This window comes from Oryctolagus cuniculus, chromosome 11 (assembly GCF_964237555.1).
Source record: "Oryctolagus cuniculus chromosome 11, mOryCun1.1, whole genome shotgun sequence".
Lineage (NCBI taxonomy): Eukaryota > Metazoa > Chordata > Mammalia > Lagomorpha > Leporidae > Oryctolagus > Oryctolagus cuniculus.
This window is the reverse complement of record NC_091442.1, coordinates 59,077,890-59,098,747: the sequence shown is the minus strand read 5'-3', so window position 1 is coordinate 59,098,747 and position 20,858 is coordinate 59,077,890. Positions and strand designations below refer to the sequence as shown.

Genomic DNA, 20,858 nt, shown 5'->3' with positions numbered 1-20,858 from the left:
TTTAGAAATTCCTGGAGTGGGACAGGTATTTGGCCTGGTGATGAATCTGGGTAAGGATACCCATATGTCACCTCAGCATGCCTTGGTTTGAGTTCTGCCTCTTGATTTTTTTTTTTTTTTTTTTTAAGATTTATTTATTTGAAAGAGTTACATAGAGTGAGAAGGAGAGGCAGAGAGAGAAAGGTCTTCCATCCACTGGTTCACTCCCCAGTTGGCCGCAACGGCTGGAGCTGTGCCGATCTGAAGCCAGGAGCTTCTTCTGGGTCTCCCAAGTGGGTGTAGGGGCCCAAGGACTTGGGCCATCTTCTCCTGCTTTCCCAGGCCATAGCAGAGAGCTGGATCGGAAGTGGAGCAGCCGGGCTCAAACTGGTACCCATATGGGATGCAGGCTGTGGATTTACCTGCTACTCCATAGTGCCAGCCCCTCCTCCTGATTCTAATTTCAGCTTCTTGCTAATGAAGGCACTGGAGATGGCAGTGATGCCTCAGGTAATCGGGTTCGTGCTACCCACTGCATTCCCAGTTTCTGGTACCCTTATTTGGCCCTGGCTGATGTGCGCATCTGTGGGAGTAAATCAGTGAACAGGAGCACTCTTATTATCTCCCTGTACGTGCGCACACACTTGGTTTCTCAGATTTTTTTTTTTTTTTTAAATTTTTGACAGGCAGAGTGGACAGTGAGAGAGAGAGACAGAGAGAGAAAGGTCTTCCTTTGCCGTTGGTTCACCCTCCAATGGCCGCCGCTGCAGCCGGCGCACCGCGCTGATCCGATGGCAGGAGCCAGGATCCAGGTGCTTTTCCTGGTCTCCCATGGGGTGCAGGGCCCAAGCACCTGGGCCATCCTCCACTGCACTCCCTGGCCATAGCAGAGAGCTGGCCTGGAAGAGGGGCAACCAGGACAGAATCCGGCGCCCGGACCGGGACTAGAACCCAGTGTGCCGGCGCCGCAAGGTGGAGGATTAGCCTATTGAGCCACGGCACCGGCTCGGTTTCTCAGATTTTAAAATTCCTTCAGTACTAGTGTATAGGTGATAAAACTCTTCATTTTTGTTTATCTGAAAATGTCCTTATTCCATCTCTTTTTTTTTCTCAATCCCCTCCCCCAACACACACATGACTCTAACTTAATTTCTTTTGCAGTGTTTTAGAAAATTTTCCAGTTTTATTGCTGCTGCTGCCGGTTTCTTTGTAGATACACTGTCTTCTGTGTGCTTTTTCTAGGAAACTTAGCAGTACTGTTGTGAAAGACTGCCTTCTGCCTGTAGGCTGTTCCTAGACTGGGGGGTGGAGTGCTGTCAGAAGGCTAGGTACTGGAGTGATTCGCCCGCAGTGTCGCATGATTGGCCAGTTTCCTCAGTTGTTCTCCTTGGTACTGATTAGAACTATTAGATCGGGATGGACACCTGCTCTGGAACCCAGAAGATGGAAAATCATTTGTTTTCAGGGAAGGCTAGTGAAGCTGCAGGTACAAGAAACAAAGTTAAACCTGCTGCTGTCTTTAGCTTTTTTATGTCAAACTGTCCTAGTAGACTAAGGTGGAGAGAAAGAAGCTGAGTTGCCATAACTCCTTGTTAATACAAAGAGCGAGGGGTAAACTACATAAGATTTTGTTTTTTCTTTGCAGAATTCATCCTGTCTTGTTCTTGCTGCCCGACATGCTAGTGCTTCTTCCACGGTAAGATTTTAAAAAGAAGACTTGAGAATTATTAGGGCGGCATGACCCTGGGACAGAAAGTTTGACAGACACCTGGCCTCTCATTATTACCCTGAATATCTCCTAGAAAGATTTATTTATTTATTTTAAAGGCTGAGTGTTACAGAGAGGCAGATAGAGAAATAAGTCTGTTTATTTGAAAGGCAGAGGAACAGAACGGGAAAGATGGAGCTTCCATCCACTGATTCATTCCCCAGGTGACCACAATGTCCAGGGCTGGGCAGGCTGAGCCAGGAGCCAGGAACTCCATTCTGGTCTCCCACATGAGTAGTAGGGACCCAAACACTTGGGCTGTTATCTGCTTTCCCAGGTGCATTAACAAGGAGTTGAATCAGAAGTGGAGTAGCTAATACTCAAACAGCACTCCATAATGGGATGCCAGTGTTGAAAGGGACTGTTTAATTGTCTGTGCCACAATGCTGACCCCCTTTTTAATGGTTTTAAGGGTATAGCTCATTGGCAATAACCTCATTCACATTATTGTGCAGCCATTACCACTATGCCTCCCCAGAACTTTTCCATCTCCCTAAACTCAAGCTCTATACCCATTAAACAGTAACTTCTCATTCCTTCTCTAACGCTTACCTTTACAGAGTAGTTGACCAGACTTCCCTGGCAGATAGAGGGAGCTAAATTCTTCACACATCTGCTATGCAGGAAATCTAATGAACTTTTTGTTTTCCTTTTAGAATTTGAAAGATGTGTTGGCTGACCTGATCCCTAAGGAGCAGGCCAGAATTAAGACCTTCAGGCAGCAACATGGCAAGACAGTGGTGGGCCAAATCACTGTGGACATGGTAAGAATTGTGGGGTCCTGGCCAATAAAAGTAGTTCTGTAATATGCTTCAAGGAAATGTTGTGATTTATGATGTCCTTAAAAATTAGATTGCTCTTTTCTACAAACTTAATGGTTTCATTCACTAATGGAAAGGATAAATTCAATTTGTATTCCTACACACTTCTTTGCATTGGTGATAATACCAGTCATAATTAAACTATAGCCCTTGCTGGCCCTTTTGACCAGCTTTAAGATGACTTTTCCCCAGCCTTAATAGTCGGAGTAGCTCAGATGATGGTTCTTCAGCAGTTGTTAGCTGTTGGTCTCTGTTCCCTTCCCCTGTAATAGATTTCATTCTGTTTACTTTGGTTGGTTAAGATGGAGATGGGGTAGAGGTATTAAGAGTCACAGGAGAAAAAAAAAAATACAGTAAGAAAAGAAAGCAAATAGAGGTAGAAGCATTATAGAAAAATCGTGATTTTTTTTTTCAACTTAAAAATTTCATTTCCAGTGTTAGCAGTCTTCATTGCAAAATTCAGTTCTTTGGTAAGTTAACTCCTCAGAAATATTCCTACCCCAAATGAAGTCTTGAAAGTCAGAAAATCCATTTCCCATCCCAAATCTCATGAAGCAAGCTACATCCTAAATCATCTGACTTGTGGTCACATCTTTTGTGTGTTTTTTATTTTTGTTGTTTTAGATGTATGGTGGCATGAGAGGCATGAAGGGACTGGTATATGAAACATCAGTTCTTGATCCTGATGAGGTAAGACACTGTCATGTCAATCATTGATAATCATTTAATCATTGAGTTCACTAACCATACCAACCAGGTAGTGAAAGTAACCATGTACACCATGGATTGGACCAGTGATGCTAAGAGAACAGAACACAGCACCTTCTTTGATATTTTGGAAGGTAGAGGAGTTTTTTGTTGTTGTTGTTGGTTTGTATGTGTGGTTTTTTTAGTAAGATTTATGATTTTTTTTTTTTTTTTTTTTTTTGACAGGCAGAGTGGATAGTGAGAGAGAAAGGGAGAAAGATCTTCCTTTGCCGTTGGTTCACCCTCCCCCTCCAATGGCCGCCGCAGCCGGTGCACTGCAGCTGGTGCACTGCGGCCGGCGCACCGCACTGATCCGAAGGCAGGAGCCAGGTGCTTATCCTGGTCTCCCATGGGGTGCAGGGCCCAAGCACTTGGGCCATCCTCCACCGCACTCCCAGGCCACAGCAGAGAGCTGGCCTGGAAGAGAGGCAGCCGGGACAGAATCTGGTGCCCCAACTGGGACTAGAACCCGGGGTGCCGGTGCCACAGGCGGAGGATTAGCCTATTGAGCCATGGCGCCAGCAAGATTTATTATTTTATTTGAGAGGGGGAAAGACAGAGATCTTCCATCTGCTGTTTTATTCCGCAAATGGCTGCAGTGGCTAGGGCTAGGCCAGGCCAAAGCCAGGAGCCTGGAACTCCATCCAGGTTTGCCATGTAGCTGGGCCATCTTCCACTGCTTTCCTCGGCACATTAATGGGGTGCTGGATAGGGAGTGAAGCCTCTGGAACTCGAACCCACGCTCATGTGAGATCGTGGCATCACAGGCAGCAGCTTAACCTACTGTTCCACAATGCTGGCTCCTAGTTTACATTTTTAATACATCAACTAATGAAAACAAAAATACAAAGGTAGAAGTAAGTAATGTGAAGATTTAAGCTTTAAAAGTTCTTTTCTAACTGGTTAAAATGTCAAATAAATGAGGCTACTCAATAATTTCCAGGCGAACAAACTTAAGAGTTGTAACTTTTACTCTTCTCCTTCAAGGGCATTCGTTTCCGAGGTCATAGTATCCCTGAATGCCAGAAGCTGCTGCCCAAGGCTAAGGGTGGGGAAGAACCTCTGCCTGAGGGCTTATTTTGGCTGCTGGTAACTGGACAGATCCCAACAGAGGAACAGGTAAAGCAGTTGGATTTAAGCCCTTCTCATTCTCCTTTGCTTTTCTCTAATCTCAGATACCTAATCCTAATCTGGCTATAGATGTGCTGTGAGGGGAAGGAATCAGTGAAGTTGTGGACTGTGTTGAACTCTTTCTTTTATTCATATGTCACTGTTTTATTTTTCTCCTTTTCCTTGCTAGTGTTCTGAGCACAGTGTCCCTTTCCGCAGGTTTCTTGGCTTTCAAAAGAGTGGGCAAAGAGGGCAGCCCTGCCTTCTCATGTGGTCACCATGCTGGACAACTTTCCCACCAACCTACACCCTATGTCTCAGCTCAGTGCAGCCATTACAGCACTCAACAGTGAAAGTACCTTTGCCCGAGCATATGCAGAGGGTATCAACCGAGCCAAGTACTGGGAGGTAAGAAATTTGAGTGGAGTGATGAGGATTCAAAGGACTTGAGTGTGAAGATGGAAGAAGGAACGTAGAGTCTTTAGGAAAATCACTTCTCTGATTGCCGCTAGAAACTTAACAAATACTCATTGTGGGCTTGCTTTGTGTCAGCTGCTGTGACTGCAAAGATAGAGCATGGCTGTGTCACCGTGGCTAGTAGTTTAGTTAGGATGATACACGTGTAAAAGAAAACTTCTAAACCGTAATCTTTTTTTTTTTTTTTTTTAAGATTTTATTTGAGTGGTAGAGTTACAGAGAGGGAAAGACAGAGAGAAAGGTCTTCCATCCACTGGTTCACTCACCCAGAGAGCTGAAGCTGGGCTGATCCAAAGCCAGGAGCTTCTTCCAGGTCTCCCAAGTGGTTGCAGGTGTTCAAGAACTTGGGTCATCTTCCACTGCTTTCCCAGGCCATAGGCAGAGAACTGGATCAGAAGAGGAACAGCCGGGACACAAACCAGCACCCATATTGGATGCTGGCACCGAAGGTAGAGGCTTAGCCTACTATGCCGCATAGCAGTTCCCTCTGTTCCATAATCTTACTGTAATAGTGATGTGTACGCAGAGCTGTTGGAACATTGACTAGGGCATAATCTAACTGGAGGGTTCCTAAGGAAGATTTCACAGACCAATGGAAAGGATAAATGTAATTTTTTTTTCTTTCCAAAAGATCAGTCACCATGCTAAGGTAGGCCTGAGACTGACAAGTTTAGTGGGAGATGGAAGAGGGAATATGATTTTTTTTTTAAGATTTATTTATTTATTGAAAGGCAGAGTTACAGAGAGGCAGAGGCAGAGAGAGAGGTCTTCCGTCTGCTGGCTCACTTCTCAAATGGCTACAATGGCCAGAGCTGGGCTAATCCAAAGCCAGAAGTAAGGAGCTGCTTCCAAGTCTCCCACTGGATGCAGGGGCCCAAGCACTTGGGCCGTCTTCTACTGCTTTCCCAGGCCATAACAGACAGCTGAATCGGAAGTGAAGCAGCTGGGTCTCAAACTGGCACCCAAATGGGATGCTGGCACTGCAGGCGGAGGCTTTCCCGGTACTCCACAGCACCAGCCCCTGAATGTAAGCTTTATTCCTATTCCCAATTCCTAAGATTCTTTAAAAAAAAAAAAAAAGATTTATTTATTTGAAAGGCAGAGTTACAAAGAGGCAGAGAGAGAGAAAGAGAGATCTTCTGTCTGCTGGTTCATTCCCCAGATGGGCACAACTGCCAGTGCTGTGTTGATCTGAAGCCAGGAGCTTCTCTGGGTCTCCCAAGGACTTGGGCCATCTTCTCCTGCTTTCCCAGGCCATAGCAGAGAGCTGGATCAGAAGTGGAGCAGCCGGGACTCGAATTGGCGCCCATATGGGATGCTGGCCCTATAGGTAGCAGCTTTACACCACAGCGCCAGCCCCTCCTAAGATTCTGAAGAATCATTCTAGTACATGTTCTGGGTTTTTTTTTTTTAAATTGCCTTTTTTTTTTTTTTTTTTTTTTTTTGAGATAGAGCTCCCATCTGCTGGTTCACTCCCCACATGCCTGCTATGACTGGGTCTGGGCTGGGCCAAAGCTGGGAGCTCAATCCAGATCTTCCACATGAATGGAAGAACCCAATTACTTGAACCATTAACTGCTGCCTCCCAGGGTCTGCATTAGCAGAAAGCTGGAGTCTGGAGCCAGAGCCAGGTACTGAACCTCGGTACTCTGACATGAGATGCAGATTTCTTAACCACTAGACAAAGTACCTACTGGCTGCCACCCTGCCCCCATGCCCTTCTTTAAATAAGGTAAACCTTTAGAAGTCTTACATATTGGGTGTATGACAACTCAGGCAACTCTAGATTCTAGGAAGACAAATGCCAATGAGCTCCATTCTGATCTAGCCTGCCCAATACCTCTCAGGAGTAGGATCCAGAAACAGATGAGTTTTTTATTTTCTGAAAATGAAATGTAACCTTAAGAGTTTGAGCTGTGTGGTTGGGGTATGAGAAGGCTGTGGGTCATCCTAATGCATATTGTATACATAATTCCTTTCATTTTCTTCAATATCCCATATATTCATAAGCACTAGGTATAGTACAAATTGTCTAGGTTTATAGGGGCACATTGATTTTCTTTTGTTTCTTATTTGGACACAGGTAATATAGGAACAGTAAAATGCCTTTTTATAAAAACAGGTACACTAAATTTTTTTGACTAGGCGATGCCAACCAACTCCAAGGCCCTAAAGAGTTCGTTGTGATGCAAGACACAGACTGGCATGATACACTGGTCTGATGAAACCCTCTTGGGCCTGGGTAAATGCTGCTTCATTTGGTTGGTCAATATTTATTCAATGCCAGCTGTGTATGGAGAATTGTATTTACCATTAAAGGAGAGAGTAATATTGGGTTTGAAATTGATACTGAATCTGGCTGGCATGAGGGTATAGGAATGCTGCAGACTATATCCATAACCACAAAGCATTTGTAAGTCCTTAAGAAGGTCACATAATCTGGATATATTTTCTCATTTTCTTATTTTATTGCTCTTCAGGTAATTCAAGTAATTATTATCTGTGTGGTCACCATAAGAAAGGGCTACATCTGGACAGTTGTTGTGGCGTAGCAGATTAAGCCTCTGCCCATGTGGGCACCAGTTCGAGACCTGGCTGCTCCACTTCCAATCTAGCTCCTTACTGGTACACCTGGGGAAGCAGTGGAAGATGGCCCAAGTACCTGGCCCCCAGCATCCATGTGGGAGACCCTTGCTTTGGCCTGGCCCAGTCCTAGCTGTTGTGGCCATTTGGGGAGTGAACCAGCAGACGGAAGATCTTTGTCTCTCTTCCTCTCTCTGGAACTCTGCCTTTCAAATAAAAAATAAATCTTTAACCAAAAAAAGTTAAATCAAGGCCAACAAGTCTACTGTACAACTTTTAGAAATTGACCACAGAGTTACCACTAAGTTACTACTTACAATTTCATTCATCTTGACTGCCTCAAAGTGGAGAAAGCAGCTCCTTCACACTTTATAATAGATGCCTATAAGATATTGCCAAGCATCCAAACATGCTACATACTTAACACCGCCTCTACTGAATTTTGAAAATGAATTTTGAACTCTGCTGCTTGCTGTTGCCTCCATGTCGTTGTATAGCCATTGCTTGCCTTACCATCATCTCTGTGATGTTACCCAAGAATGACTATCGAGATTTGCCAAACTTATGAAGAGTATTTGCAAACTATACTGATATATTAGGGCACATCACAGTCTTCATGTAAGCCTTGAGAAGTCTTACATATTGGGTGTATGACAACTCAGGCAACTCTAGATTCTAGATGCCAGTGGGCTGCATTCTGATCTAGCCTGCCCAATACCTGTCAGGAGTAGGATCCAGAAACAAATGAGTTTTTTATTTTCTGAAAATGGAGGGAAGGGAGGAAAGATGTTTATTTTTGCACAAAAAATGTTTGAAATCCATGTGTACTTTCTTCATGTTAATGTCATTCTCTGTGAAGTGTTTGAATATCCCTCATTTTGCATGAATTTCAAATGTTTTTTCTACCAAAATAAGCTTATCTTTTAACTCAATTTTCCATGAGCTTTTTGAAGTACCCTCATACTTGTCACCCTCAGGAAATTTGTCTAATAAAGTTCACAGTGTACAAAAACTATCACCAATAGGTGCTTTTTGGAAAAGATTTATTTATTTATTTACCTATTTGAGCGGGGGAGAGAGATCCATCTGGTTCACTCCCAGAATGGCCGCAACAACCAGGACTGGACCAGGCCAGATCAAGAGCCAGGACTGTCATCTGGTGTCCCACACAGGTGGTAGGACCCACATCTTTGGGCCATCTTCTGCCTTCCCAGGCACATGAACAGGAAGCTGTATCGGAAGTGAAGCAGCCAGCCAGCACCGGTACTCTGATTCGGGATGCTGCACACCCCCAGCAGCTGCTGTAGTTGAGCTTGACAGTCTTTGCTGCCACATCTTACATTTTTCTCAAAGGTCAGACTGGCTAGTTCAGTTGTTGGTTAATTTAGTTACAAACTATTTAAGTAGAATTACATGTTCCATAACAGTTTCCATGACTTTATTTACAGATTTAATTATTTATTTGAAAGAGTTAGAGGTCTTCCATCTCTTGGCTCACTCTCCAGATGGCTGCAATAGCCGGAGCTGTGCCAATCTGAAGCCAGGAACCTCTTTTTTTTTTTTTTTTTTTTTTTTTAACAGAGTGGACAGTGAGAGAGACAGAGAGAAAGGTCTTCCTTTTCCGTTGGTTCACCCTCCAATGGCCACCGCGGCCGGTGTACCGCACTGATCCGAAACCAGGAGCCAGGTACTTCTCTTGGTCTCCCATGTGGGTGCAGGGCCCAAGCACTTGGGCCATCCTCCACTGCAGTCCCAGGCCACAGCAGAGAGCTGGACTGAAGAGGAGCAACTGGGACAGAATCTGGCGCCCCGACTGGGACTAGAACCCAGGGTGCAGGTGCTTCAGGTGGAGGATTAGCCTATTGAGCCACGGCGCCAGCCAGGAGCCAGGAGCTTCTTCCGGGTCTTCCTTGTGGGTGCAGGGGCCCAAGGACTTGGACTATCCTCCACTGCTTTCCCAGGCCAGAGCAGAGAGTGGATTGGAAGTGGAGTAGCTGGATCTTGAACCAGTGCCCATTATGGGATGCTGGCATTGCAGGTGGTGGCCCTACCCTCTATGCCATAGCGCTGGCCCCGATGATTTCAGACAAATAATGTAATCACTTGAGTTCAGAGAGTTTATTAGCCAGCTTCTAGGTCTGTTTTTCATTTTATTTTTCAAATGAAACTCATAAAAAATGTATTTTATCCATTTTGAAAAGCAGAGAGGCCTTCCATCTGCCGGTTCACTCCCTAAATGCCCGCAATAGCCAGGGCTGGACCAGGCCAAGGCTGGAGCCAAAAACTCAGTCAGGTTCTTCCATGTGGGTAACAGGTACCCAAGTACTTGAGCCACCACTTGCTGCCTCTGGGGCTCATTAGCAGCAATCTGGAATCAGAAGGGAGTCTCGGGGGCCAGCACTGTGGTGCAGCGGGTTAAAGCTGCGACCTGCAGTGTCGGGATCCCATATGGGCGCCGGTTTGAGTCCTGGCTGCTCCAGTTCTGATCCAGCTCTCTGCTATGGCCTGGGAAAGCAGTAGAAGATGGCCCAAGTCCTTGGGCCCCTGCACCCGCGTAGGAGACCCAGGAGAAGCTCTAGGCTCCTGGCTTCAGATCGGCCCAGTTTCGGCTGTTGTAACCATTTAGGGAGTGAACCAGGGAATTACAGACCTCTCTCTCTCTCTCTGCCTCTCTGCAACTCTGCCTTTCAAATAAATTAATTAATTAAAAAAAAAAAACTTTGTGTAGCATAGACATCTGGCACAGCAGTTAAGATATTGCTCAGGGGCTAACACCATGGTGTAAAGTAAAACCACCACCTGTGGCGCCGGCATCTCATGGCCACTTGGTTGAGTTCTAGCTGTTCCACCGCCCATCCAGCTCCCTGCTGGTAGCCTGGGAAGGCAGTGAAGGATGGCCCAAGTGCTTGGGCCCCTGCACCCGCACGGGAGACCAGGAGAAGCACCTGGTTCCTAGCTTCGGATCAGCCCAGCTCTGGCTGTTGTGGCCATTTGGGGAGTGAACCAGTGGCTGGAAGACTTCTCTCCCTCCTCCTCCCTCTCCCCCTCCTTCTGTAATTCTGCCTTTCAAATAAATAAATCTTTAAAAAAAAAAGGGGGGGGGGCAAGAAAAACTCAGGGAGCGAGCATTGTGATGCACCAGGTTAAGCCACCGCCTGTGATGGCAGCATCCCATATGAGCACCAGTTCAAGTCCTGGCTGCTACACTTGAGATCCAGCTCCTTACTAATGTACCTGGGAACACAGTGGAGGATGACCAGAGTACTTGGGCCCCTGTACCCATTGGGAGACGTGGATAGAGTTTCAGGCTCTTGGCTTCAGCCTGTCCTGTTCCTGGCTATTGCAGGAAAGGAAGCAGTTGGAAGATCACTCTTTCTGTAACTGTTTCTTTCTCTTTTTTATATATATATGCTTTTTTTTTTTTTTTTTTTTTTTTTACAGAGTGAACAGTGAGAGAGACAGAAAGGTCTTCCTTTGCCGTTGATTCACCCTCCAATGGCCGCCGCGGCCGGCGCACCGCGCTGATCCGATGGCAGGAGCCAGGTACTTATCCTGGTCTCCCATGGGGTGCAGGGCCCAAGCACTTGGGCCATCCTCCACTGCACTCCCGGGCCACAGAAGAGAGCTGGCCTGGAAGAGGGGCAACCAGGACAGAATCCAGCGCCCCGACCGGGACTAGAACCCGGTGTGCCAGCGCCGCAAGGCGGAGGATTAGCCTAGTGAGCTGCGACGCCGACCCTACTTTTTTGTTTTTAAGATTTATTTTATCTATTAGAAATAAATACAGAGAGAGGTAGAGAGAGAAAGTGTGTCTTCCATCCGCTGGTTCATGCCCCAAATGGCCACAATGGCCAGAACTGAGCTGATCCAAAGCCAGGAGCCTGGGGCCTCTTCTGGGTCTCTCACAAGGGTGTAGGGCCCAAGGGCTTGAGCCATTCTCCACTGCCTTTCCAGGCACATTAGCAGGGGGCTGGATCGGAAGTGGAACAGCTGGAACTCAAACCAGCACCCATATGGGATGCTGGCGCTGCATGCTAGGGCTCTAACCCACTGTGCCACAGCGCTGGGCCCTCTGTAACTCTTTCAAATAAATATATATAAATCTTTAAAAAACAAAACTAAAAAATGATGCTATTCAGGACTCTTTCTTGTACCCTAAGTTGGAGAGCCTGGATTGAAGTCCTGACTCTGCTTCTAATTCCAGGTTCAGGTACTTGGGAAATCTATATTGAGTTTCAGGCTCCTGGCTTCAACCTAGCCCAGTCCCAGCTATTGTGGGTATTTGAGGAGTGAACCAGTGAATAGAACAATTTCGTTTGTCTTTCTGTCTCTGCCTTTCAAGTAAAACAAAAATGAATTTGTGAAAAGTTTTTTTCATTGTACCTAATCTGCCCAACCTTAGATCTGCCTAATCTACTCAGCCTTTTAGATTTTTTTTGTTTTATTTTTTTATTTTTTTATTTTAAAGACAGAGTTACAAAGAAAGGTAGAGACAAAGGTCTTCCATCCGCTGGTTCACTCCCCAGATGGCCGAAACGGCTGGAGCTGTGCCGATCTGAAGCCAGGAGCCAGGAGCTTCTTCTGGGTCTCCCATGTGGGTGCAGGGCCCAAGAACTTGGGCCATCTTCTGCTTTCCCAGGCCATAGCAGAGAGCTGGATCTGAAGAGGAACAGCTGGGACTAGAACCGGCGCCCACATGGGATGCCAGGGCTTTAACCTGCTGTGTCACAGCACTGACTCCAGCCTTCTAGATCTAATTGTCAGTTTATAAAGAAACTAGTTGGCAGAGGAATATTTTACATGACATCAAAGGTATACAATTAACAAAATATAAACCATGAAATTCTACAGAACAAATAACCTAATTTTCCACAAATTGCAAAGGAAACGACAAAAAAGGAAACTTCCGAGAAGGTTCAGATAATGGCAACCTGTGGATCGTATTTCAGTCTTGCTTCAAACTAATGGAGGTTGGGAGAACGTTACAAGTCAGGGAAGCTGGAATTTAATAACATTGAGTTTGTCAAAATATGTTAGATGGGGTGATGGTTTTCTGATTTTGAGAATTGTTTTATAGATGCACACTTTAGTATTCAGATAGTAAAATAGATGTTGCCTGGGATTTTCTCAAATAATTTGGGAGCTAAGGGGGCAAAGTAGTGAATGGCCATCAGGAAGAGTAAGCTCAAGAGATCTAGTGTATACACGGTGACTTGAAAATTGCTAGAGAATAGATTTGAAATATTACCACCACACACACAAAAATATGTAAGGGAATGGATGTATTATTTAGCTTGACTTAGCAACTCCATAATGTATACATTCAAAACATCTATATGCTACAAATTGAAAATTTTTATTTCTCCATTGATTTGTCATAAGTTAATTGTTGAAGCTATGTGGGTGACCTTATGCAAGTCATTTAACCTGGCCAGGCCCCAGTGTCATCATTTGTAAAAAACAGGGATCTTACATTGAAATCTGGTGTCTCAGTACATTGAGTGAGTGCAAAGTCATGGAATGGTGGGAAACATCACGATTCTACATATCAGGGTTCAAACTTGACCTCGGCATTTAACAAAATACTATGAGCCTCAATTTCCTCATATGTAAATTGGTGGTCATTACACATCCTTTGTAGGGTGGTAAGAATTGGGAATGGTGTTTTCTATCCAAACAGTGCAGTACCTGGAGGATGAACAGTGAGTATCCTCATGCAGTTCTTTGCTGATAAACCCTCTTTTTCTCCATCTTCCTTTTCTCCCATCAGTTGATTTATGAAGACTCTATGAATCTGATTGCAAAGCTACCTTGTGTTGCCGCAAAGATCTACCGAAATCTCTACCGGGAAGGAAGCAGTATTGGAGCCATTGACTCCAAACTGGACTGGTCCCACAATTTCACCAACATGTTAGGTTATACTGATGCTCAGTTCACTGAGTTGATGCGCTTGTACCTCACCATCCACAGGTGAGCTAGACCCAGCAACCATAATCACAGTCCTTAATGTTCTCATCTTCTGGGAATCTGTGGTCAGCAGCAAGGAGACAGAAACATGACATAAGGGATGATATGAGGCAAGGAAAGGATCTGGTAAGAAAGGTCAGGAGGAGGCCTAGGGAAATCACCATAAACAACCGAGAGAAGGAGGGAGCTGTGGGTGGCGGGGGTGCAGGACGATGCAGGGAGACAGGTCTTAACTACTCACCTTAAGTGGTCTTTTGCCTTTCCAAGAGCTCCCCCTTCTGGCCATTTCTGTTAAAGCTGGGGTTGGAATTAGAGAATTGGGCACACAGGCATAATCAACTAGTACCCTCTCCAAGTGTGGATTAGTTAATAAAAGCTGATAATAAGATTAAGATGTCTTTTTCAAGAGCTTAGGTATAACTGGCTGGCTGTAGGCTCATAGTATGTGAGCCCATAACTAGGCTAGTATGTGACAAGAGAACAGCCAAGTAGTGTTTCAATAATTTGCCTTTTCTTTCTCCCTTTGGCTTCCCTTCTCACCCATAGTGACCATGAGGGTGGCAATGTAAGTGCCCATACTAGCCACTTGGTAGGCAGTGCCCTTTCAGACCCTTACCTGTCCTTTGCGGCAGCCATGAATGGCCTGGCAGGGCCTCTACATGGACTGGCAAATCAGGTAAGACTATTACTTTTCTCTTCTCCATGTTTTTCTTAGCCTCATGCTTTGTTTCTGATCTTGGCATTGTCCTTTGGCGTAAGTATTAACATTCTTTCTCTCCCCTCTCCCCCAACCAACCTTACCCATAGGAAGTGCTTGTCTGGCTTACACAACTGCAGAAGGAAGTTGGCAAAGATGTGTCAGATGAGAAGTTACGAGACTATATCTGGAATACACTCAACTCAGGACGGGTAAGCAGATGCTGAACAACTAGGAAAGAAGCCAGGACACAAGTGCTGCAGTTTGGAAGAATTAAGAAGAAAAGAACAAAAGAGTTCCCTAAATATGTCTAACCTGAAGAATTTTTTTAAAAATTTTCCTTGGGGCGCAGACATTCCATATGGGAGGGCCTGGTTTGGGTCCCAGCTACTCTGTTTCCATCCAGCTTCCTGCTAATATGTACCCTGGGAAGTAGCAGATGATGGCTTAAGTACTTGGTCCCTGCCACCCACATGGGACACCCAGAGTTCTGGGCCCCTGGATTTTGCCTGGCCCTGCCTTAGCTGTTGCAGGCATTTGGGGAGTGAACAGGTGGATGGAAGTTCTCTCTCCATCTGTCTCTGACTTTCTGCCTTTAAAATTTAAAAAAAAATTTTTTTTAGTTATTTTTAAAAAGAATTTCTACCTAAGAATGCCAACTGTGTTTTTTTGTTTTTTGTTTTTTGTTTTTTTTGGCGGGGGGTCACCCTTCATAGGTTGTCCCGGGCTATGGCCATGCAGTGCTAAGGAAGACAGATCCACGATACACCTGCCAGAGAGAGTTTGCCCTGAAACATCTGCCTGATGATCCCCTGTTTAAGCTGGTTGCTCAGCTGTACAAGATTGTGCCCAACATCCTCTTAGAACAGGGGAAGGCCAAGAATCCTTGGCCCAATGTAGATGCTCACAGCGGCGTGCTGCTCCAGGTGAGTCCGCCCTTCTGCCTCTCTTCTTTGCATTAAACCATGCTGTTCACTGCCATGCTCAAAATCAGCTCCCTGGTCAGAGTTAGGGCTTGGAGGGCTGCTCTTCAGAATCCTAGTTACTATTCCCAGTGTCACTTCTGCGTAAGGCTGACTGGGTGAACTCCCTGGAGAAAAAGGGAAATGGGGGCCTCTCAGTTTTCTGTCATCCTAGACTCGTGTGTGACACTGCCTGTAGGTCTTTAACAAAACCTTTTTCTCTTCTCTCTTTCAGTACTACGGGATGACGGAGATGAATTACTACACAGTCCTGTTCGGGGTGTCCCGGGCACTGGGTGTACTGGCACAGCTCATCTGGAGCCGAGCCTTGGGCTTTCCTCTGGAGAGGCCCAAGTCCATGAGTACGGACGGTCTGATGAAGTTTGTGGACTCTAAGTCAGGGTAAAACTGAAGACCAGGGGAAACTGGCTACCAGGAAGTGCAGAAGCTTAAAAAAAAAATGTATACTTTCGTTTTTTGTTTCAGGGGGCCTTTAAAGACTTAAGATTAAATTGTATCTGAGGCACTGAAAATATGTTTGAGGTTCACATACAAATTAAGACTTGAAAAGATCAAAAGTGATGCCCCTGTCCCCTAACCAGCTTCCTTCTCTCTGCCTGGTTTGAGCTGCCCATCAACTGTAGGGTGACCAGGACTAGTGCATGTGGTATGGGTTAGGTTTGGCTTCCCACCATCTCTAGAGTAAGAAGCAGGCTCCTCTTTCCTTAGGTCAAAGCTGGTTGCAGAGAATCTGCAGTCACTTTGGAGTTTTGCTTCTACTCTGCCCAGTCCTTAATAGGCCAGCAAACCAGAACTCTGCCCCTTCTGTTTCCATAGGAATCATGTTGGATTTTCAGCTGTACCAAGCCCTGTGACCTTCTCCCATGCACACAGACCCCTCCTAGCAAGACCTGCTGGTTAGCTGGACATGCTTTGACAATTTTTTATGCTATTGGGTAACCACAAAGGCATGGCATTTGTTGTGACTGGTGCCCAGTGTTTTGAATTCAGTTCTCTTTAAAAATTATACCATTAAAATTAAGGTAGGGGAGTGTTCTGTTTCCCACTACGTTACTACTCAGCCTCCTTCCAGACTTTCTATACCAGTTGCACCTCAAACTGGGGATGCTGTGAACTCCCCATCTTGATCCCCACTCAAGACCTCCTTCAGCAGGTCTGTCTCACCTGTGGTCTTCCCCATTTTGTTTTTTTTATCAGTGCTTAATGTGAACTAAACCTTTTACTTCCATAAGACAGAAGCCACTCCCCCTGGCCTCCCCACTTTGAATCACTGGGGCCTAGAGCAGGGGCTCAGGAATGACCGCATGCTATCTTCATGGTCTGTCCCGGGGCACAAGCATCTCTGAACAGGGAAATGATCCAAGATTGGACATAGCTGCCTTTGTGTATCAGGTCCTGAGGCTGGGGGCATTACAAATGGTCAGGCTCCCTCCTCCTCCCCTGCCACGGGGAAACGCTCCCTTATTTATCAGTGTCCTTTCCCTGCCCCTTCCCAAGCGCTCACAGGAGAATGTGTGTTTTAGAAGCCCCATCGGTACAGGTTTTCAGTGACTCAGAATGCTCTACTGCCTTTTCTTTAAGAAAGGATTGAGATACACTCCTACCGTGCCCCCTTCCCTCGAGACTCCTGCCTGTGTTTGTGTGGACCCCCGAGCCCCAGAGCCACGCTGTTAGATGGACACACTGTAAACCCCTGGGTGACTGTCAAATGATGATGCGGACTTGAGGTCATTCTGTATAAAATACAAAATAAATGTTTTTATTAACAATGCTTGAGCCTGCTGTTAAATGAGGCCTGGAAGAATGTTCATGAGTAAGGAATCCAGCTGCCAAGGTCCTAAACTTAGAAGGTTTAAGTTCTCCTGTGCATCCCTGGATCTTGAGGCAGGTCTGGCCTTATTTTACCCTTAGTGGAGGAAAGTCCCCCTGGGAGCTCTCCAGAGATTCTGTCTTTCCTCAAGGTTAGGAAGTCCTTTACTTTTAGCCCCCATCCTTCCCAGTTGCAAGGTGGACACTCGAAGACGTTAGCAGGGACCTCAGGAATGTTCATGTGACTGATCCAAGAACTGTTCTAGCCCACTGGGTGAAAGGAACAAACCGTATCAAGGACAGATGGGCTTAGGACTGTGCTTCTAGAGGGCTCCGGCGCTTCGTGACGTGCCTTCTCTTTGCAGCTTTCTTTGAGGCCTCCAAAACAACAAGAGGTGGGCCTGGGGCATCTGATATATGGGAGGTCTGTGGCCAGATGATTTTGTCCTGCAGCTCCTGCTGCAACTGACCTTCTGAAGAAAAAATCTATAAATAGGCAAAGGGGTGGGTACTAGGTCCTGGCTTGTAGCATGTGCTACTATAGTTAGCAAGGACAGTATGTCCAGGAGCCTTCTTACACCTTTGCTCCCCCAGGGACCAAAGTCGTGACTTTCTTCTGCTCGTCTGTAGGCGCATTGTTCCCCCAAGAGACAATAGAAAAAAGCCAAATCACACTGTCACGATTTATTGAAATTTTATAAAAACTCATGCCAAGTTGAATGATACAACTCAGAGTACAGAGGCAACTCTGTTCAGTGCTTTCCTTTCCTGAGCCTCGTGGCACAAGTGACAACACAGCTCCCCGTCTATTAGCAGGCAGCATGGAAGTGTCCTTAGGGGGAGGCCATCTGGATTCCAAGCTGGAGGCAGGTTGCCTTTTGTCCTGAGAACCTCGGGCAGGGCAAATGCTATCTACCACGTGGTGCCTCTGCCAGAGGAAAGCCTCCATTCACTCGGTGCTCAGAGAAGTTGCTGTCTTCCCTTGGTCACACACCAAGATGCTCTGACAGGGCCCAGAGGCACAACCACACAGTCCTGATTCTAAGGGAGTGAAAAGACTTCGGGAGGAGCTTGTCCCAGGCATGTCTCACCCCTGCCTTTTTCCACCCCAGTATTTCCAACCAGCCTAGAGTCCAATTTCTGGGGATTGAGAGGAGGAACAGTGTTACGGAACAGACCCCTCTCACATTGGAGCAGGAGCCAAACCAAATAAATAAGAGGATGGGGGTGGGGGCAAAGATGAGGCCAGGGAACCATCCTTTGCTTCAAGTCTGGTGCACCTCATGGAACATCAGTTCACGGGGGATGGCTGTTTCTGGACCAAACTTGGTGGCTGCCCGGCGCTCAAAGGCAGCAACATTCTGCTTGACAACCTCATCAAAAAACATGGTGGCCAGCTTTGAGTGCAGCAGAGAACGAAATTCAAAGGAAATCTGGGAATGTGTAAGAGATAGAAACTTTCAGATCATGTTCGATAGTCCCGGACAAATGCAGCGGCCAGCACAGCTCCTCAGCTCCTTTCCCTACTCCCCACAGTTCTTAACTTAGGACTAAGCACAGAACAAGCTGGATACAAACTCAGACCTGTGGGAATGGTCACTGACTTGGGAAATGCTGAGTGCTAATTATACAAAAAGGATAATCTTGTTGGGGTCCCTTAGCTCTGGCCTTCCACCTGTGCTATACAGCTACATGAAAAGTCCAGCTCACCGAAAAGTCCACAGTGCAGGTTCGGGGATAGGCAGGGATACCAGGGCTGAATCGCCAAATAGTCTCCAAGTGGTTGAAGAGCTTGCCGTCAGTGCAGACAGCCTAGAATAGGATGATTAGCTAGTTGGATATTACCAAGTATAGGACACAGTATGAAGGAATTGAAAGTTGCTTTCCTTCCCTTCTGATATTTTATTAGAGAAATATCTGACACACGGGGATAAAGTCTAAAACATCGTCCTTAATTGTGAAAATGCTACAGGACACAGAGAGAAACTTGTTACTCTCTCCTAGACCGACCTCACCTTCACCATGTGTGGTTTGACCATGGAGACGGCAGAGGTGTAGCGTTCAACGACGGGTGGGAAGCCAACCTCCAGCTGGGCCTTCAGATGACCCTTCCGGCTGGACACCACCAGAGACTTCTTACACCAAGGCACAAACTCGCGGTACTCCTGGACATTGGACACCACCTCGTACATCTCCTGCATTGAGTACCTAGTGCAAGGGGAATCAGGCCAAGACACTACCAGCCCAGTCAGGTTCCTCCTTGCCGTGGGTGCCCCCCACCTCACACCTTTGCCCATGAACCATGTAGAGAAGCCCCGAAAGTAGACACTCCAAATCCACCACCAAGTTTATATTACTTTATGTTTTGTGGTTCGCAGAATGCTTTTTGCACTCGATATTTTGATCCTAAGAGGGACCATCTTGGGATGAGTGGTTGTGGATTGGATTGGTGACCACACAAGGATCAGATCCTAGCTCTACACCTTCCTAACACTGTGGCCCTGGGTGAGTTACCCGTGTCTCCATTTTCTTCATCTATAAAGCTGACTCACGGGTTTATTTTAAGGATTAAGTGGGGATATAGGTAAAATGCCTAGCAGCCAGCACCTAGCAAGTGCTCAAAAAGCTATTACATTGTCTCAGGATAGGGATCAGGTCATTAAAGAAATAATACACCCTGTTGTCTTGCACATGTCTGGTAGCGTCTCAACTTCAGTCCCATATGCTTAATTCATAAGCACAGCGACCATGGAGTAGGGGGAAATCAAGGCTGGAAGGCTGCCAAGGGATGATTCAGGGTCAGTAACACAGCTGGCGAGGGACAAGGCGCAGGAGGAGTCCGGCCCATGGCTGGCACCTTTACTTTCTGGCCTGGGACTTGTGTCTGGAGGGGAGAGAAGGTGGAGGGAGGCAGGACACAGGAGGATGCTCACCCCATGATCCTACGCTCGGAGTACGCCTTGCGTTTGTTGGTGAAGGGGGCAGCAAAGCCCATGAAGGAACGACTGGGAGGTAAACCAGCCTCCAACGCCAAGACCTGGGCAGCGCGGGGCCAGAGGAGGCTGCAAGAGATCAGAAACCTAAGGCCGAAAGGAAAGGCAACGTCATGATTTTTTTTTACTTTCCCTCGGTGCTCCTCGGTCCTTTCCAGGTGAAAGGGAGGAGGAGTGCACGCATCCCGGAGGAAGGTCGTTCAGGCAAGCCTTTCCCCTCCAGCACCTGCTGCAGCCCGCTAGGCTCCAGAGCCAGGCGGTCACGAGTGCGAAAGGTCGAGGGCGTCTGAGGACAGCGCCGGGGGTGGGGATAGGGAAAAGCGGATGCGTGCGAAGCTCCGGCTGCCTTTGACTGAGGCTACGCTCCCGCTGAAGGCTCTAGGGCGCTCGGCAAGCACTTCACCCTAGAGCACCCTCTCCGAGGACCTCCTTCGCGCCGAGCCCGCCAAAGCGCTCTGCAAAGCACCCCAGGAGCTGCCGCTGCGCGCCGGCATCCCACGGCGGGATTTGGGGCGGGGGACCAGGCGACCCCCTTCCCTCCGGCGCGGACGCCTGCGCCTCCCTCTCACCTCATTGGTCGCGGCGGTCGCGGGCCCGGGGGCGGGGCCGGGCGGAGCGAGAGGTCGCGGCAGCGCTGGGCCGCGGCGCGCGTCCCGGCCGGGAGCCGCCGCGCGCCCGCGGAGGCCATGCGCGCGTCCCCTAGCCTGGGCCTCAACGCTTGATTCCGGCTGCGCCCTCCTCACTCGCGGGGAGGCACGGCAGGGAGCGGCCGCCGGGCGGGCTCGGGGCCCCCTCGGCGCAGGGCGGGCGCGGGCGGCGGCTGCTGTCGCCCTGCTCCCGCCCGGGCGGCCGGGTCGGCTACAACTGAAGCGGCGACCGCTGCTCCCGCGGCTCCTGGTACCCCCACGTCACGCCGTTGCCATG

At 47.3% G+C, this 20,858-nt stretch overlaps 2 protein-coding genes across 4 annotated transcripts in view; one reads left to right on the top strand and one right to left on the bottom strand.

Annotated features, from left to right (window-relative positions):
• CS (citrate synthase) overlaps positions 1-16,903 on the top strand; it is a 32,378-nt gene extending 15,475 nt beyond the window's left edge. For both annotated transcript variants that reach the window (XM_002711075.4, XM_070052405.1), the window contains exons 2-11: positions 1,625-1,675; positions 2,404-2,511; positions 3,193-3,258; positions 4,303-4,434; positions 4,645-4,833; positions 13,256-13,455; positions 13,999-14,128; positions 14,260-14,361; positions 14,866-15,075; positions 15,347-16,903. In XM_002711075.4, the coding sequence (XP_002711121.1) occupies positions 1,625-1,675; positions 2,404-2,511; positions 3,193-3,258; positions 4,303-4,434; positions 4,645-4,833; positions 13,256-13,455; positions 13,999-14,128; positions 14,260-14,361; positions 14,866-15,075; positions 15,347-15,517 (1,359 nt within the window). In that variant the 3' untranslated portion in view covers positions 15,518-16,903. The remainder of the gene's footprint in view (positions 1-1,624; positions 1,676-2,403; positions 2,512-3,192; positions 3,259-4,302; positions 4,435-4,644; positions 4,834-13,255; positions 13,456-13,998; positions 14,129-14,259; positions 14,362-14,865; positions 15,076-15,346) is intronic.
• Positions 16,904-17,610: 707 nt separating this feature from the next.
• Positions 17,611-20,823, bottom strand: COQ10A (coenzyme Q10A). 2 transcript variants are annotated; one of them, XM_008256656.4, is made up of 5 exons: positions 20,504-20,823; positions 19,875-20,003; positions 18,957-19,149; positions 18,652-18,753; positions 17,611-18,374 (listed from the first exon to the last, which is right to left on the bottom strand). In XM_008256656.4, the coding sequence occupies exons 1-5, from the start codon at positions 20,620-20,622 to the stop codon at positions 18,207-18,209; spliced, it is 711 nt and encodes a 236-aa protein (XP_008254878.1). In that variant the 5' UTR covers positions 20,623-20,823; the 3' UTR covers positions 17,611-18,206. The 2 variants fall into 2 exon arrangements, with proteins under 2 accessions (XP_008254878.1, XP_002711120.1); XM_002711074.5 differs by having other exon boundaries at positions 19,875-20,021; positions 20,504-20,800.
• Positions 20,824-20,858: the final 35 nt, after the last annotated feature.

What these genes read in the sequence shown, in the direction of transcription:
- COQ10A (XM_002711074.5), bottom strand. Translation starts at nt 20,622, where the DNA reads ATGGCCTCCGCGGGCGCGCGGCGGCTCCCGGCCGGGACGCGCGCCGCG. An exon ending in CGACCGCCGCGACCAATGAG is followed by an intron (nt 20,022 to 20,503) that starts GTGAGAGGGAGG and finishes TTTCGGCCTTAG; the next exon opens with GTTTCTGATCTCTTGCAGCC. An exon ending in TCAAACCACACATGGTGAAG is followed by an intron (nt 18,754 to 18,956) that starts GTGAGGTCGGTC and finishes ATCCTATTCTAG; the next exon opens with GCTGTCTGCACTGACGGCAA.